This window comes from Podarcis vaucheri, assembly GCF_965113315.1.
Source record: "Podarcis vaucheri genome assembly, chromosome: 8".
In the NCBI taxonomy this organism is placed as follows: Eukaryota; Metazoa; Chordata; class Lepidosauria; order Squamata; family Lacertidae; genus Podarcis; species Podarcis vaucheri.
Window position 1 is genome coordinate 87,203,152 of NC_138766.1, and position 17,852 is coordinate 87,221,003.

General features: G+C 43.2%; 1 protein-coding gene across 1 annotated transcript in view; it reads right to left on the minus strand.

Annotated features, from left to right (window-relative positions):
* Window positions 1–17,852, minus strand: part of COL22A1 (collagen type XXII alpha 1 chain) — a 188,294-nt gene that overhangs the window by 56,719 nt on the left and 113,723 nt on the right. The window contains exons 22-24 of the mRNA XM_082235454.1: window positions 15,410–15,463; window positions 13,641–13,694; window positions 4,642–4,695 (exon numbers count right to left, since the gene is read on the minus strand). Coding sequence (XP_082091580.1) covers window positions 4,642–4,695; window positions 13,641–13,694; window positions 15,410–15,463 — 162 coding nt within the window. The remainder of the gene's footprint in view (window positions 1–4,641; window positions 4,696–13,640; window positions 13,695–15,409; window positions 15,464–17,852) is intronic.

Here is a 17,852-nt window from a genome sequence, read left to right on the forward strand (position 1 = left end):
ACCGTGACCAACTCCCGCCTGGAAACCAATGTCCCCACTGTGGAAGGACATGTGGATCCAGAATTGGCCTTCACAGTCACTTATGGACTCATTGTTAAAACCGTGTTGATGGAAGACAATCTTACTCGGCTACGAGTGATTGCCAAAGAAAGAATACACATTCTTAAGACTGAAGCACTTGCTAAGAATAGGATGTCAGCATTAGAACTGCCATGAAATGTGATGAATTTAAAATCTGAAGTTGTATTTTGAGGATCCTCACATGGAAGCAATGAGAACTTAGTTATCTAATAAGGTTTCTGGAAGTTGGGGTTTAGACACTTCCATGGCAGCTGTAGGAAGAACTGATTCTATTTGCTCATTGACTGTGCTGATGGTGTCACCTGTTTCCCCCTAGAGCCGAATGCCCTGTTTGGGATCAGGGCAGCGAAGACTTGATGCGTCTTAGAACTACACTTCCCACTGAAAGAAAAAGAAAAACCAGACGAAACTGGGAGGCTCCTGTGTAAGGAAAAACATTCAATGAATTTCAAGGAAAGCCAAAAGAGCTTCAATTAGGGCTGCAATGCATGATTAATACATTGCTGCAGTGATAAATGTAAAAAAAAAATTAATCAGCTAAAAACTTTAGCATTTCCAGTTAACCAGGCAATACTTTAACAATATTTTTTAATCTATATACATATTTTTTAAAAAAAACTGCTGATGGCATGCCAGTAATATGAGACGCAGGAACATTCACTTTCATGCAGGAGGGGCTAGTAGTCTTATGCAAATTTAATTTGTGCTGATTTAATCAATTTGTTAGAACATAGGGGGAAAGGTCCTTAACCTGAGCCAGACCATTGGTCCAGTCTAGTTCATTATTTCTTCTGAGGACTGGCAGTGACTTTCCAAGGTTTCAGACAGGATCCTCTTGAAGAAGAAGAGTTTGGATTTGATATCCCGTTTTATCACTACCCTAAGGAATCTCAAAGCACCTAACAATCTCCCTTCCCTTCCTCCCCCACAATAAACACTTTGTGAGGTGAGTGAGGCTGCGAGACTTCAGAGAAGTGTGACTGGCCCAAGCTCACCCAGCACCTGCAGATGGAGGAGTGGGGAAGCGAACCCGATTCACCAGATTACGAGTCCACCGCTCTTAACCACTACACCACTCCAGGCCCTAAATGGAGATGCCAAGGATCAAGCCTAAGACCTTCTGCAAGGAAAATGGATGCTGTACCATTGAGCTACAAATCCTTTTGATCACCACTCATTAGATTAATCAACTGAGATTCCCTAAGTCATCATGTTATACTCCTGGTTTCAGTCAATCTAGCAAGATTTCTCCAGTTCCCTACTGCCACCAGAGCAGCAATTATGCATTTGTTAAGCCAACTGTTGGAAAGACCCTTACATTTGCAAAAAAATTACAGAACAATAAGCAATAATGGGAATCTGGAATAAGCCATTATATTTGAATTCTCTTCATCTGAGCAAACCTTATTGAAACAAATATGCATCAAACAGGGGAAATTCTTGTCCTCTTAGGATGTAAGGTCCCAGATCCTATGTTCCCTGGCTCCCAGCTGTTGTGCTAGTGTAAGGATGTAATTATGAGATCCTGTGCAACAGATGTGCTAGTGGAAAATTCTTGAGAAACAGCTTGTACATCAGGAAGTAATAGGACTGCAAAAATATGTTGTGTGCAACCAGCCACAAGACCCATGCTAGCTTTTTGCTGCCTTGCCTTGTGCAAACCATCTCACCAGTGCAACTAGTACACCACTGAAGAACTCTAAATTAGGGTGGTATTGAATTCCTCCCTAGGTATTGGGTTTTGCCAGGAAAGCCAATGGGAATTAATATATGAAAAGAATGGGAGCAATTTGGAATAGTGCAAGTTATTTCATAATGGGTTGCATGCAGTGTTAGTTGTACTCGAATTAGAGCCCTTGACATTAAAGGGAATGGTGAACTTAGGTCAATTCATTTCAGTACATGTCTTCTGAGTAGAACTCTGCTGGATATAACCCTGGTTCTAAAGGGATTGCATTTGTTCATGACAGGAGTTGGTTAGAAAATTGGTCATATAAGATAGTTTCAGCTGTGGGTCTGCATGGAAAGACTGCTAACTGGAAACAGATTAAGGAAAGAAGCTGGATTTTAAGAATTGGCAACACAGGCAAAGAAAGGAATGGTTTCCAAAATAGGTAGGGTTGATAAAATGAACACATATTGTATTAAACAGTCTGCTGACTTCAGTAAAGAAACTCTGGTTGGAATATGGGGTTATACATTGGAAAAGGGTAGGCAAAGGACAAAGAGAACAACTTGATGGAAAATTATAATAAAATATAGGACAGATGGCACACAATTCCATGGAGGCTCAAGCAAATATATTAAATTGCACCTGCAGAATGTTGGCGCGCTGTAAATGTCAAAAGGCATTTGTGCTACACTTATGGAGGTGCCATCCATTTACACAAAACCTTTGACTAGGAATAATAGAGCGAAAGGAAAAGGAAACAGGACAGGAAGTCCCATTAGGTCCCCAAATAATCTTACATAGCAACCATACACACCCAGAAGAAAGTCTTAGTCACTCAGATGGGGCTTTCCCCCCATTAACCTATTGACTCTCGCTTTTGACACTTGAGATGTATATTTTTAGGACACACCTCATTTCTGGGATTGGAGGTTGTTTAAAACTCTTTGAAATATTGTATTTTAGTTGTTGCAACTTGCTGTGGGACCTCAGATTTGTGGATTAATACTAATAAGAGGAAGAGGAAGAGGAAGAGGAGGAGAGGAAGAAAAAGAACTGAAGACTTCAGAAGCTTACTTCTAAGTAAACATGCATAGGACCAGATGGTAAATCAGCAGCAAACTTCTTCTTTTTTAAAAAGGTCCCTTTAATCCCCATAAAGCATGTTGGCCTAAAATGCAAATCTTCCTTTACACACACACACACACACACACGCGCGCGCGCGCGCGCGCGCACACACACACACACACTCACAAGGGAATTTGAACTGAAGCAACAGTGCTAAATTCATGAGGTCCTTGGATGCTTATGCTAATGGGAAACCACGGCAAACACAATAGCTATTGTCTGCTCAAAACTGGCCTTGGACACTAATATAATAGCTGGAAAATTACAGCAAAATGCTAAATACTCGGCCATTACACAACAACAGCCCAGTGCAGCTGACTCCTTTACCTTTTTAATCATCTTAAGTGTTTGCTTCACAATACCACAACTGAGCCAAGTCCCAGATTATTAAGCGAGGTGGCCTCATGAGCCGTGGGCCAACATTATTTCTGAAAATAAATAGCTTTCTCTACTAAACAAAAAAACAAAACAAGAGTGCCCAGAAGTGCCCAGAGGCTATCAGTATGTGGAACATGGCTGTATTTCTACATAGCAGTTCCCTCTGGAGAGCAGAGCAAGTTTCGGCAAAAAGGCAAGGAGCCATTTGTTTAAATTTGTGACTTAATGGAAGGGTAGAAGTTTCTGATTTCTTCGCCTCGTGCTGAAAATCTTTTGTTTTCATTTTTGTTGCTTTCCAGCGCTTTGACCTGAATCAAATCATCATCATATATACATATTTAAACACAAACAACATGCACAAACAATGTTCAAGCATTTTTCTACATCATGAATTGTAAGCTTTCCCCACTCCTTTTGTTTTTTATTCTTATTTTGATGAACTCTCCTTACAGGAAAAACAGTAAAGAGTCTTGAGGAACCTTAAAGATTATGCTTTTATGGCAGCATAAACTCTTATGGTCCAGAAAGTTCACTTCATCACATTCTCTGGCTTATGAAACCTTATGGCACCACCTACATGCTAAAGTACAATCTTCTGGGAGGCTAATCAGAAGTAAGACCCACTGAGTTCAAAACATCGTGGAACCATAGAATTGTAGAGTTGGACAGGGACCCAAATTTTTCTCTGGTCGAACCTCCTGCAGGAATCACAGTTCATGGGCCTTGCTTCCAGGTAAGTACTCTTATGAGTCCAGCCTTCATCTTTAAGCTGCCAGAGGATGCTTGGTTGTTGCTATGGCAACACACTAACATCGCCACTAAGTGGGAACTTGTCTTTATGGTGCTTCTACATAATATTACATGGCAAGTAGGAGCAAGCTTGAAGGGGAAAGTACATTTGAGAGGCAGCACCAGGTCGAATCGCTTATTAATGGACCTCAGTGATGCACGCCTTTCCAACTACAAATTTATTTCATTTTCACGTTAGATGGTCTGGCTTCCATTGAAATTTCATTGAATGTTTTGGGGAAAGGGAGATGTGCATAGACTAGGGAAAGCATGGGGTAGGAAAAGGTCAGTATACCTTTCATACTCCAATGCTGGCTTGCAAAGAGGGAAAACAAAGGAGCTTTCCAGTTACCATGCCTTGGCTTTGAGTTCTGGGCACTCTGAATTAACAGCAAATTGCAAGCTAGAATGGGTGAACGCTAAATTGAACGCTTTATCAGCATTTTCTGCCCCAATAACTAGCATAGCAAGGCTAGCTATAAGATATATATTATAAATGTAACTCCTGAGAGCATGGGTTTGCTGGCTCTCCTTGAACGCTAAATGAAAAGTCAGGTCTTTTGAAAATAAGTGTATAATTTATGCCATTTAGTTACCGGAGGTCCAGGCAATCCATCAACTCCTGGAACACCAACATCACCCTTCTTACCCTGAAAATGAAACAGAATTTTAAAAAAGTTACTAACCACATCAAGAGATGACACACCAGCCCAGTTCTTGGTTTGATTACTCTGTCTCAGGGAGACAGAGAAAAGCATGGACTTGTTCTGTTTTCAGTTTCTATGGTACTAAGATATCTTGTGTTCATGAGGTTCATGAGACAGATGGACAGACAGACAAACAGACAGATACCATAGATAGTATGCCACTCTGACAGAGCCCATTTGCCCCCACGATGGTCCCCGAGGTGATTCACACAAAAATTACACCAACTTCAAAAATGGCAACGTTAAAATGACTACAAAATCGGGCACTGAACACACACATAATCTATAACACAGAGACAGGCCGAGCAGCTGTTTCCATCCTGTTTCAGCCTCGTTGGTGCTCAGTCAAAGGCCATTTCTGTCCAGGTTCTGTGGGACTTTGGAAAGAATGCACCAAAAGTCCACACACAAAATACTTGTGTTTTAAATTGCAAGCATTTAAAACGGGGAGTCCTGCTATCGCTATGGGACTTCCCTTTCCTTTTCTCATGGACTCTCACAATCTGCACTGGCACATATTTTGAATTTCCATGGTGTGGGCTACACGGGGGAAAGGGTAGGGAATTTCTGTCCCATAAACAAAGCAGAAGTCTAAGAGGACCCTCTGGAGCAGACTTTGATTGTCACCAGTCTACACCTTCTTCTTGCTGAACCTTTCTCTTTTCACGGAGGACAAGGCTATCAGCAGATACTGTAGCTATGTTCTACTTCCACGGTCAGAGCTGGTATTCTGGGACTTCCAGTTGCTGGGAATCACATCAGGCAAGATGGCTGTTGAGCTCATGTCGTACCTGGGGGCTTCCTAAAGGAATGTGGTTGGGCAGTGTGAGAACAGGATGATGCTAGCTCATTTGGTTAGGGCAGCCTTTCTCAACCTGTGGGTCCCCAAATGTTGTTGAACTACAACTCCCATCACCCCTAGCTAGCAAGGCCAGAGCTCAGGGATGATGGGAGTTGTAGTCCAACAACATCTGGGGACCTACAGGTTGAGAATCACTGGGTTAAGGTGTGGTGCTGATAATGCCAAATTGCAAGTTCAATTCCTTGTTTGGGACAGCTGCATATTCCTGTATTACAGGGGGTTGAACTCGATGTTTCTCAGGGTCCCTTCCAACTCTATGATTCTATGCTGAGCTAGATGGGCCAATTGACCTAATTCAGCAGGCTCTTTTTATGCTTTTAATTTCTTAACCTTCTGTGCATTTTTGGGAAGAACAAGAGAATGCCCTGAACAGAACATCTGATTGCCCTCGAAAAGCAGGCAGCAACAATAGCTCTCTATCACAAATCCCAATCCTGGGGAGAGCTTAACAAATAATAATAAAGATACATAGATCTGCCAGATTATATAAACGATCTCTTTCTAGAATGCAACTGAAGAGACTCCCCAGGAAAAATTATACCTGTAGATGTAACACAGTACAAAATGACATCCTGCCTGAGAGCAAGATAGACAAAGCTGGCAATTATGTCGTGCTACTCGGAGCCTGTGAATGTAGCTTTTAAATAAACAGGAGGCAACCTGACAGTCAGAAATATATGTTGTTTTTGAAACAATTGCGATTTACCTTTCCTGGCAATTATAGTTTTACTCTTTGTTAAACTCAGACCATCAACCAGACATTTACAGAACGCAAAAGGAGCCTGCCAAAATTGAGCTGATGTCCCATCTAGACCAACATCCTGTTCTCAAACCGGCCAACCAGATGCCGAACTACATTGCAAAATTTGGACACGTCTGAATTATGAAGGATAGCTGTTTCTGTACATTCAGTTCAGGAAGTTTGAATCAGGTACGCTCACATCAATAATATGTATGGAAGTGAGAGCTGGACCATAAAGAAGGCTGATCACTGAAGAATTGATGCTTTTGAATTATGGTGCTGGAGGAGACTCTTGAGAGTCCCATGGACTGCAAGAAGATCAAACCTATCCATTCTTCAGGAAATCAGCCCTGAGTGCTCACTGGAAGGACAGATCCTGAAGCTGAGGCTCCAATACTTTGGCCACCTCATGAGAAGAGAAGACTCCCTGGAAAAGACCCTGGTGCTGGGAAAGATGGAGGGCACAAGGAGAAGGGGACGACAGAGGACGAGATGGTTGGACAGTGTTTGCAAAGCTACTAGCATGAGTTTGACCAAACTGCAGGAGGCAGTGGAAGACAGGAATGCCTGGTGTGCTCTGGTCCATGGGGTCACGAAGAGCTGGACATGACTAAACAACTAAACAACAACAACAAATTTATTATTATGGTCAAAGACCAGTTCAAGAATCACAACTGAGTCTACTTTCACAAAATACTCACATCAAAATGTGAATCTAACAAAATGTCCTCATTCATGACACAAAAACATCAACAGGCCCTTTACGACTGTTGCCATGAAGTTTTCAAAGACATCCCATAATTACCTATGTTTACTTTCATATGGGGCGATTAAAACAGTTCTTCCAAAAGTCGATTAGTTGCCGATTTTGCTGCTGCTTACTCTATTTTATTGGTTGCAGGGATTTTGCTTCTCTCTCTCATTAGAGTGTTGAATTGTTCGACTTCCGGGTTAGCGCGATCGACTAATGGCGGATTCCCTCTGAGCTCCGAAGGAATCGGCTCCGTAGGATCAGGTCTTGCTGCTGCGGCGACGCGGGGACCCTTAAAAATCACAGGCGGGGAAGCCTGTGAACCTGGTGACTCAGCAGGCACCATTTGCGCCCCCCGACCCGTGAAGGAGCCTTTTTAAAGGCTTCGGAACGGGGGACGGGATGAGTGGCGCGGTGCTGTGAGTCAACTGCTTCTCCTACGGAGTGAAGCCGCATGCCATGGTCGGAGGGCGCTGACTTCTTCTTGTGAACAATTGGACTCTAAAGCAGTAACCCGTGAGTAGTACGAAAATTGGACTTTTAAAGGAATTTTTTTTGTTGAATTAGGCACGATCGGGGAAGGCGCAAACAGGAAGTCAGTCTCCCCGTCTTATAAATAATCTAAAGCAAGGACTAACTAACTAAGGTCGAGAGGAACTTTTTCTTCTTATTGGGCAAAAGATATTAATTCCACGATTTGGCAGTTTAAGTAATTTTTACTGGAGGATAAGAGTTAATTTTTGAAGCTGAAGTGTCACCCCCCCCGGACCCGGGAGTGATCCGCGAGAAAGCCTGTTGGAGAGATATTGCAGAGCTTGACAGCTGTCAAACTAGCTGTCAAGACGGAAAAAGCGATCTTTGTTTTCTGTCTCTGCTGGATATATTTGTTACAATTTGGTTATATTTTGTTGAAAACAAGGAAGAACTGATACAAACTAACTTGATTTTTGGATTTGAACTGGATGGAATACTAAGTAACCAAAATCCCTCTAGATGGGGTTTTGGGACATTACAAGAATGGCTGAAGGACGGAAAACTCAAGCTAAATTGGACAGAATTTTCTTTCTCTTGGGAAAGTTACAAGGACAAATTGATGTTTTGGCTACCAACGTTGCAACTCTGGACTTAACAGTAAACAAGTGCATTGAATTTGATAAGGATTTGATCCAGGAAGTTCATGCAGCTGGACAAGAGGAGAAAGTTGAGAACTTTGAGAGTGTGGAGAAAGAGACATATGTTGCTTCTGAGGAAAGGGAAGGAGGAGATGTTGTGTTGCAGATAACAAAGGAGAGCCAGAGTCCTGACATGATGGCTTCAAAGGAAAATAAGAATTGGATGATGAAAACCTGGTCCAAATTGGAGACTGAAGAATGGAAAGATCTCTATATGTGGAGATCTGAAGATCCAAGGATTATAAACTTGATCAAGGTGAAAGCTGGAGCTTTGGGGACATTTGGATTTGAAAGGAGTAAGAAACAAGATTTGGGCTCCACTTTTAAGTATGGTGGTCTGGCTGGAGGAAGCATTGTCCCCATTGGATTAGAGCATCTCTGAGATTTGGTGACTAATATTAAGGACTATCAAAAAATCCGGCAGAGAGGAACTGAGAGACAATTAAGGGCCTCGGATGTGAGATCTCCAGGCTGATAGTAGATTAAGACTGATGGACATTTGTTGGGGATTGAAACTGGGAAAGGGGATGGGGTGGAGTTTGGGGATCCAAAGGGTGTATAAATATAATCTGTCTTTTTCTTTTATTCTGTTTTGATATCAGTATGAAAAGTGGAGAATTCGTGGAAAGGAATTTGGGTCGACTTTAGAAAAAAGGATTTAAGAACGAGCACTGAGGTATATGTTTTGAGGTTTATAAGGTAAAATTGGTTTTTTTCTTTAAAATGATAAAAAGGTTAAAAACTGGGGATAAGAACTTGCTGAATTTACAATTTTGAATGGGAATATAAGAAGGGGAGGTGTGGGGAAGTCAGGGAAAGACGTTATAGAAAATAAGGATTTCAAATTGTATGTGTTTTTAATTTTTCTTTTTCTTTTTTTTTTTTTGGCTTTTGAAAATGGAAAATCCCTAATAAACATTTATTAAAAAAAAGAATTGTTCAATGAATTTTATACCCTTGGCAGGTTAGGAAATATTTTAAGTACCCTGCCCCCTGTCAAAAGTCAGTAAGCATCATGGGAAGGATGAAGGGGATGAGGATACGTGGAGACTTCTGGGCGCACAAGGAAGCTTCTTTTCCTGTCCCTGCCTTATCCAGCCCCCCCCCATGCATCCTCAAGATGGGGAACCCTCCAGAGCACATTTCCAAGCACAATTCAAAGTGTTGGTGCTGACATTTAAAGCCCTAAATGGCCTCGGTCCAATATACCTGAAGGAGCGTCTCCAACCCCAGCGTTCTGCCCAGACACTGAGGTCCAGTTCCAAGGGCCTTCTGGTGGTTCCCTCATTGCAAGAAGTGAGGTTACAGGGAACCAGACAGAAGGCCTTCTCGGTAGTGGCACCCACCCTGTGGAACACCCTCCCTCCAGATGTCAAAGGAAAAAACAACTACCAGACTTTTAGAAGACATCTGAAGGCAGCCCTGTTTAGGGAAGCTTTTAATGTTTAATAGACTATTGTATTTTAATATTTTGTTGGAAGCCACTCTGAGTGGCTGGGGAAACCCAGCCAGATGGGTGGGGTATAAATAAATTATTGTTAATACTAATACTAATAATAATAGGGAAGCATGTGGGTGAAGGAGAGGAAACAGAAGTCCTTCTGTGATAGCAAAATGACGTGCTTGGAGCCTTGGATACAGTAAACCAGCGCTGCACTTCAGAATTTTCTGCCTTTAGCAGTTAATCCAGCCCTGGGTCCAAGAGATGTTCTTCTGTGTTTTCTTGCGGCTAATGGAACAAGGCAGCTAATGAAAGCTCACCGAGGGAGTGCATTCACAGCAGCTCATTCCTCAAGATTTATGTTTCAGCCATCGCAAAATCTAATTGCCAGTTTGGGGGAATTAGATGATCAGAAAATAACTTTCTGGCAAGCCCATGGAGCGTCCCCATCTGTGCTCTTTTGCTGGATTTGTGTCTGAGGCAATTTTGCACAGCTTACCTTTCCAAATGAGCAGCGTCAACTTGGGAAATAATTATATATTCCTTCTGAAAAGGAATTTTGCACCGCTCTCTTCACAAGCCATTTTACCTGCTATCCTTTTGCTTTGGAAGAGGGAAGCAGCAAAGGGGATAAAATAAATAAATCGCTTTATCATTCAGGTATAGATTCAAAATCTATGAGGGATGGTCTCATCTCATTTCTAAATGAGGATTTATTATCTTGGGGTTCATTAAATTATTTCCTTTTTGGTAACCTCATACAATTCCCATTATTGAAGCAGGATGGAATCGTGCCAGGAGAAAAGTGAATTTACATTTAGATCCCAGAGAGTTAGGAACACTAATTAAAATTTTTGGTCCAGCTTGGTATGTATAAATTATGTGACGCTATGAATATAGGGGAGGCCCAAACTGTTGTATTCTCCCAAAGATTAATTCCACATAGGAAAACTCTTAACCAGATGGCAGAAACTTGGACTGAATCAGATAGTGTTTTGACAGTTCTAAGAATCTGGAGTAAGTCCCCTAAAGTCATCCATTATCAGGGTCACCATCTTGCTATGTGCTTACTTGTGCCCTCACTGTGAAAACAGAGAAAAGTGGCTTCTGGGTAAGACTGTACCTGGGTGATTTTGGACACATGTCTGCGCCCTAAGGCTATGTCTGCATGTGTGTCTAAATCCATCTACTTTAGCTGCAGAAGGTTAGCAATGACGCACAGTGAAATTTTTCATAGGGGAACAGTTAGGACCAGAGGCACCACCCTGCGAAGGTGATTGGTGAGGGGGGCCAACATCATGTATATGATTTCTGATGTCCTGATGTCATGCATGAGCATTGTGCCTCCCTCCTTAAGCCAGACAGAAGCTTCCCGGGCTTTGGGAAGGTCCCGGGGGAACATTTGTGGGTCTAGCCTAGTCCATTGACCGCACAGTACTGTAGGTTAGCAAACAGTAATGGGGAAGGCTGTGTCTCAGATCCACAGCACTTTTGCCTGCAAAAGTTCTCAGCTTTGATCCTCAGCATCTCCAATTAGGACTGGAAGAGGCCCATCTCAAGAACTGGAGAGCTGCTGGTCGCTGTTGACAATATTGAGCTAAATGGATAAGCTTCCTATTTTGCTATTGTGATTGAGTAAGGAGCAAGGAGAGCTGGGTTATTCTGAACCTGATGATCCCTAACAAAGGGCCATTCTGTAAACAGGCCAGTTCCTCCTATTTAAATAGGAAAATTGCCATCCTTGAATGTCCAGGTCTCTGAGAGTGAATGCTTCACGAAGAAAATACTGAAGATTGACAGCCAGGACCAGATGGACTGTTCTGCCAAGTTTTATTCCCAAAGCGCAAAGCTCAGGGTTGATGCAACAGGTAGATGACTCCCACTAATATCTGACAGATGAGTGCGCTGACAAACTTCCATTATACTAGGAATGAATCTTTGGAAAGAACCAACATTATACCAGGCCCTGATAATTGCTACAAGAAATGAAAATTTCCATGTAAAAAAAATCAGTGCAAGTGCTATATTCTCCAGAGCCCCAATTAGGTGTTCTGATGTGCATTGGAATAATCACGCTGGGGAGATGGGAATTAGACTGCCAGCTCTGCTACCCTTGTTGACATTCTTGCTCTCCATGAGTCAGAGGACAATTGTGTGAAGTGGGGATAATGATTCTATTCATAAGAATGCGAGAAGAGCCTGTTGGATCAGTTCAGTATCCTGGTTCTCAAAGTGGCCACCCAGATGCCTGTGGGGAACCCATAAGTAGGACCCGAGCCCTCTCCCCTCCTTTGATTTCCATCAGCCAGTATTTAGAAGAATCGCTGCCTCCAACCATGACAGTCTCTGCCATGTAGAAGCTCAGATTTTCCCGTACACAGGGGACTTCCATAATTGCAGGTGGCTCCCCACGTCATATGTCTTCTCTATTTGGGTGGTAAATATAGCAATGTTTTCCTCCCTGCTGCACTCCAGATTGTAGCTTTCACCTCTTCCAGCTTCTCACTCAAGGAAGGCCAGCTGTAGGTTTGAGGGGGCCATCAGGAAATTGCTCTGTGGTGGTAACTCTGCCTTCCTAATGGGATTACTCAACAGTAGTGGGCAGCAACAATCCACTATTGAAACTTCCCACAATGCCCTGATGCGGCATCACCTTTGAGAACTGTGGGCAATTAAAGTGGCAGCTTCAGTGAGGTTCTTAGTTGGAAATGAAAGTGATAGGACTTAGTGAAAGGACCATTTGGGTGGAACACCATTTAAATTCCCCACAATGCCCAGGGGCAGCATTACATTAGGGGCATTCTGGGGGTTGTAAATGGTGCCTCTCAAACTCAGTTTCCCAATAGGAATGAAGTTTGGGAAACATTTGGTTTCGTAAGGGCCCAGGATAGGCATCAGTGATGGGCTGTGATGAGTCCCCAGCAGCAAGCCCAGTGTGTGATGTCGCAGTGCCATAAATGTGCTCAAGCAACTAGGTCTAGATGCAGGTACCATTGATGTACCTGGTTACAACAGTGCTGAGCATTGCTGAGCATTGCTGAGCATTGTTCACAGTTGATGACATTTAAAACAGAAGCTGGCTCCCACATGTCTCATCTTTCAATGGAAATTCCTCTTCTGACAGTGTGTTGGATAATACACAGATCAGAAGACATTACACTTAATGGCAAAATCAGTCATAGGGGGCTCTTAAGACAAGTGAATTCTGTTATGTCAGAGGCCCATTGATGGAATGCTGCCCTTTAATGACTTAAGACTGTAAATCTTGTGAGAAGAGCTGCCATTAATGGGAATGACATCTAAATCACAGAACTGTGTGCTCATTTGTTGAATGCGGTAAGTTCTGCTTCCTAATAGCTGTCAATAAAAGAAGAGAATCAAAGGAAAACTCATTCCCTTTATGGATGCAGACATTTCCTTTTCAAGCCCACATCTTAGATCAGCAAAGCTTTCTCTTTTGCAAGATCCTTCCCCCCACTCATTTCAGGCTCTTCCATGCTCCTGCCAGTTTGCATCCACGTCCACTGAAACATTTCCAAAATCTAAGCTAAGTAAAAGCTAAGTAAACAGGAATCATGAATTAAATAACACTGGGAGCCCTTCATATAGGCTCAACTCCCTCAGCTGTTCCTTATAAGGAACGCTTGTTCATCCTGGTCACCTTCTCTGCACAGACAGAAACAAAGGCTTTAATGCTCAAAATGGGACTTTGCTCTCCATCAAGATTGGACTTTTGATTACAACAGTCTACATAACAACATGTGTATAACTGATTCCCCCACACTTTCCACCCCTTTTTGGGCGAATAGAAATAGGGAGGGCAGTGAGAATTATTGACAGTAATGAAACACTAACAAACAATTTAGGCATTTCCCCCGTGCTAACAAGTTGGAGCATGCATAAGTAGAAGCATTGCCCACCCTTTGACCTTGTAAGCCGGCAAGTCCTGGTTTGCCTTCTGGTCCTGGAGGGCCCTACAAACAGCAAAAACAAAATATTTAAACAAAGTGATCAAATTGAAGAGGGGAAAAATGCATCAGCAAATTACCAGTTTCCACATTCAACATGTGCTCATTGTGCTCCCCTTCCACCTCCTTTTTATTCAGTTTTTTAAAATTGATTTTCCAAATTTGTAAACAAACAAACACACATAAATCCTAACTGTAATTATTCCACTATTATTAACATTTGTTAGGTGACTTCCTCAAATCCCCCTGGCTGAATTTCACTGTATATCATTGTAACAGTTTTCCAAAACTAATTTCTCATAAAATTTACTTAGTCAATTAACTTCTTTCTTACTTTCCATATAAACATTAAACATATTATTATATAAAACCACATGTCTAAATCCTAAGCCAATCTGGTATTTGCAAGTATTGCTATTTAAATTATCTTAACATATTTAATTAAATATTCTTTAAATTTCATCCGTTCTTCCTGGTACTCCTCCTCTTTCTGGTCACGGACTCTTCCGGTCAGGTCAGCTAGCTCCCAAAAGACCATCATCTTCATCTGCCATTCCTCCACTGTTGGGACTTCTTGTGTTTTCCATTCCCTTCCACCTCCTTTTACTGGTGTTAGTGTTTACTGCTATGTTAGTGATCTGCAAGGTATCTCGGGAACTGGTGTCACAATTTTGGAACATGGCTTGGTTATTCTGGTTCATATATTTAGCTTTGTCTGTTGTCCTCTGTCCCTGAAGGCAAGGGAAACTGCCTCTGTGCAGATGCAGATATTTTCCCTGCACTGAATCTCAGGTTAGAGTTCTGAAGCATGCATTCCAAGTGGGCTGAAAATCAAAGGAACTTATCTTCCTTTGAAATTTAAGTACAATATCCATGCTCCTGGAGTCATAGAAACATAGAATCATAGAATCATAGAGTTGGAAGAGACCACAAGGGCCATCGAGTCCAACCCCCTGCCAAGCAGGAAACACCATCAGAGCACTCCTGACATATGGTTGTCAAGCCTCTGCTTAAAGACCTCCAAAGTAGGAGACTCCACCACACTCCTTGGCAGCAAATTCCACTGTCGAACAGCTCTTACTGTCTGGAAGTTCTTCCTAATGTTTAGGTGGAATCTTCTTTCTTGTAGTTTGGATCCATTGCTCCGTGTCCGCTTCTCCGGAGCAGCAGAAAACAACCTTTCTCCCTCCTCTATGTGACATCCTTTTATATATTTTAACATGGCTATCATATCACCCCTTCACCTCCTCTTCTCCAGGCTAAACATGCCCAGCTCCCTTAGCCGTTCCTCATAAGGCATCGTTTCCAGGCCTTTGACCATTTTGGTTGCCCTCCTCTGGACACGTTCCAGTTTGTCAGTGTCCTTCTTGAACTGTGGTGCCCAGAACTGGACACAGTACTCCAGGTGAGGTCTGACCAGAGCAGAATACAGTGGCATTATTTGTATTGGTTGCATGGGCTTGTCTGGAACTTCGGATCTTTGCATCTGAAGCAAGAACCATGCTTCAGGGTCAACAAACATCTCACATTAACGATATCGCCATCTTATCCAGGGCTTGTCCATGGTTTGGACCAAAGACCTCTCACACCCTAGTTTGAGAATCAAACCAACAAACCAGACCTGAGCATATTCAGGACTCAGCATAATCCATCACTGCACAAGACATTTAAAAATACAAACAAATGAGCAACTCAGAGTGGGAAGGTTGCAAGTTACTTACTGGGATACCTGGAGTTCCAGGAGGGCCTATTGAACCCCGTGGACCAGGAGCTCCCTGTAAACAAATCAAAATTAGAAGGTTAAAAAATTACTTTATGTTGCATCTAAAATGAATTCCTTCAGCAGTGTATCGTATTGATCTGAGCAAGGGAATTGAGGAAGCTCAACTGTGGACAGCTGCCTACATTTAAAAACTTATTGCAAAAAGTTATAAAAATGCCAAACTACAGATAGCTATAAAAAATAATAATAATAATAATAACAAGAACATACTTAGTTTGTCTCTAAGGTGCTACTGGACATTATTTTTTAATTTTTATATATATTTCAACTGCCTCAGACCAACACGGCTACCTACCTGAAGAAGAAGAAGAGGAGGAGGAGTTTGGATTTGATATCCCGCTTTATCACTACCCGAAGGAGTCTCGAAGCGGCTAACAGTCTCCTTTCCCTTCCTCCCCCACAACAAACACTCTGTGAGGTGAGTGAGGCTGAGAGACTTCAAAGAAATGTGACTAGCCCAAAGTCACCCAGCAGCTGCATGTGGAGGAGCAGGGAATCAAACCTGGTTCACCAGATTACTAGTCTACCGCTCTTAACCACTACACCACACTGGATACAGATAGATATGTACAAGATGTATCTCCTCGCCCCCCTTTGCATCCTCTCCTGTACTCCTTTTCCTTTATCAATCCTCTTATCAATTTATGAGTTTAAATCTACATGTGAAGTCTACTTGATGTAAACATGCATTTCAGTGTTTTGGAAGCTGTTCCATAGGAACAGATTATCTGCCTTTGGAGATTTGCCAAAACCCGAGGCTGAGCAAACATGAAGACTTTCCGTTCCTTCCATCTCAGCTGCTTGTGATGGTGCATGGAATAATTGGTTCACTAGATGGGGCAGAGCTGTTGTGCTGCCTTCCTGACAGGTAGGTGGCATTTGCTTACCAGGAAGGAGAAGGGGAGGGACTAAGCGATGGGGAGGTTGTTGTGGTGCAAACACACTGACAGAGCCTACAGGCTCATTTTCCTGCTGGGCCAAAAGTCCCTCCATCTCTGGCGCCCAAGATTCTGCAACATCCTCTTCTATCATCTGCTCTGTCAGGTGTGATGGCCTGGGATTCCGAGTCTGAGAGTGAACCGGAGGAATCCCAGCCGGCACAGGAGTCCCCACCTCCAGGGCCGGCTGAACTGGGGCAAGGCCTAGATGCTGAGGAGCCTGCACATGTGCCAGATCCTCAGGGGCAGACACCAGGTGAGACCATTCTGGCTCCAGAGGTGCTGGAGGACTCAGTGGCTACAGGTGAGCCTCCCCCGGGGCCCAGTAACCCTTTGGCCTCTCCTGAACTGCAGAGGCTTAGGGCAGAGAGGCGAAGGGAACTGGTCTCTCCCAGGAGGAGTGCTCGCCTTAAGGCCAGGAGAGGCGGGGCTCCTGGGGGCCGGGACCGCCCCCGGCCTTATAAGAAGATAAAGGTCAGGCAGCCCGGTCCCAGGTTGCGGGAGCAACGTCTTTGTGGAGTACCTGCTTTACCCAGACCTAGATCTGCACTCCCAGTGTGCCTGTTCCCCGCCTGGCTCCCTGCTTCTGCTCCACCAGTGTTCCTGTTCCCCGCCTGGCTCCCTGCTTCTGCTCTACCAGTGTTCCTGTTACCCGCCTGGCTTCCTGCTGCTGCCCTACCAGCGTTCCTGCTTCCCCGCCCGGCTCCCTGTTTCGGACCTCGCGTCTCATCTAGTGATCGTCTACCCTGCTAGTGACTCTGGACTGAACTTTGGCTACGGTATTAGTACCTTTTCCCCCCCCCCCCAGGACCAGCACATCAGGACACACTCCTGTTTAAGTTCCTGGGTGGGCTCCATATAATTTCCCACTACCTGTTCAAATGTTCTGGCCGCATTAGTCATCAAATCCGTCTTCTGACTCAGCTGGTCCAATAGGGCATTTATTTTAGAGAAAGCACCCAACAGTGCTTCTGATAACATTGTTCTGCAAGGTCACAAGTCCTTTTCCCACGGTTGTAATCTGTGGCAGCTGCAAGCTCCCTAGAATTGGTTACAATTTCACAGTTCCCCTCTAGGGGGGGACTTCTGGTTCTTTCTTTTACGGACAATAGCAACAAAATTTCTTCTTTTTAGATATTTTGTCGATATTAGTTCCTTTAAAATGCGAAAAGAAACAATGGAATCACAATGTTACTCTTCTTTTAACTATCTGTCAAAAAACATTTGTCTCTGGTCAATGAGCTTCAAAACGTCAATTCTGACACCCCGCTCCAGGGTCGGGACGGTGGAAAGTTACTTTACTTTAAACTCACTTCTGTAGGTTTAAACAGTCCAAAAAAGATCCCCCTTCTTCTCCTGCTACCGAAGGGGGGTTCAACGATTTTAAATGGTGAAAAACCAATCCTTTAAAAGTAATTTTCAAAGCTCAAGTTTACGTTGTCT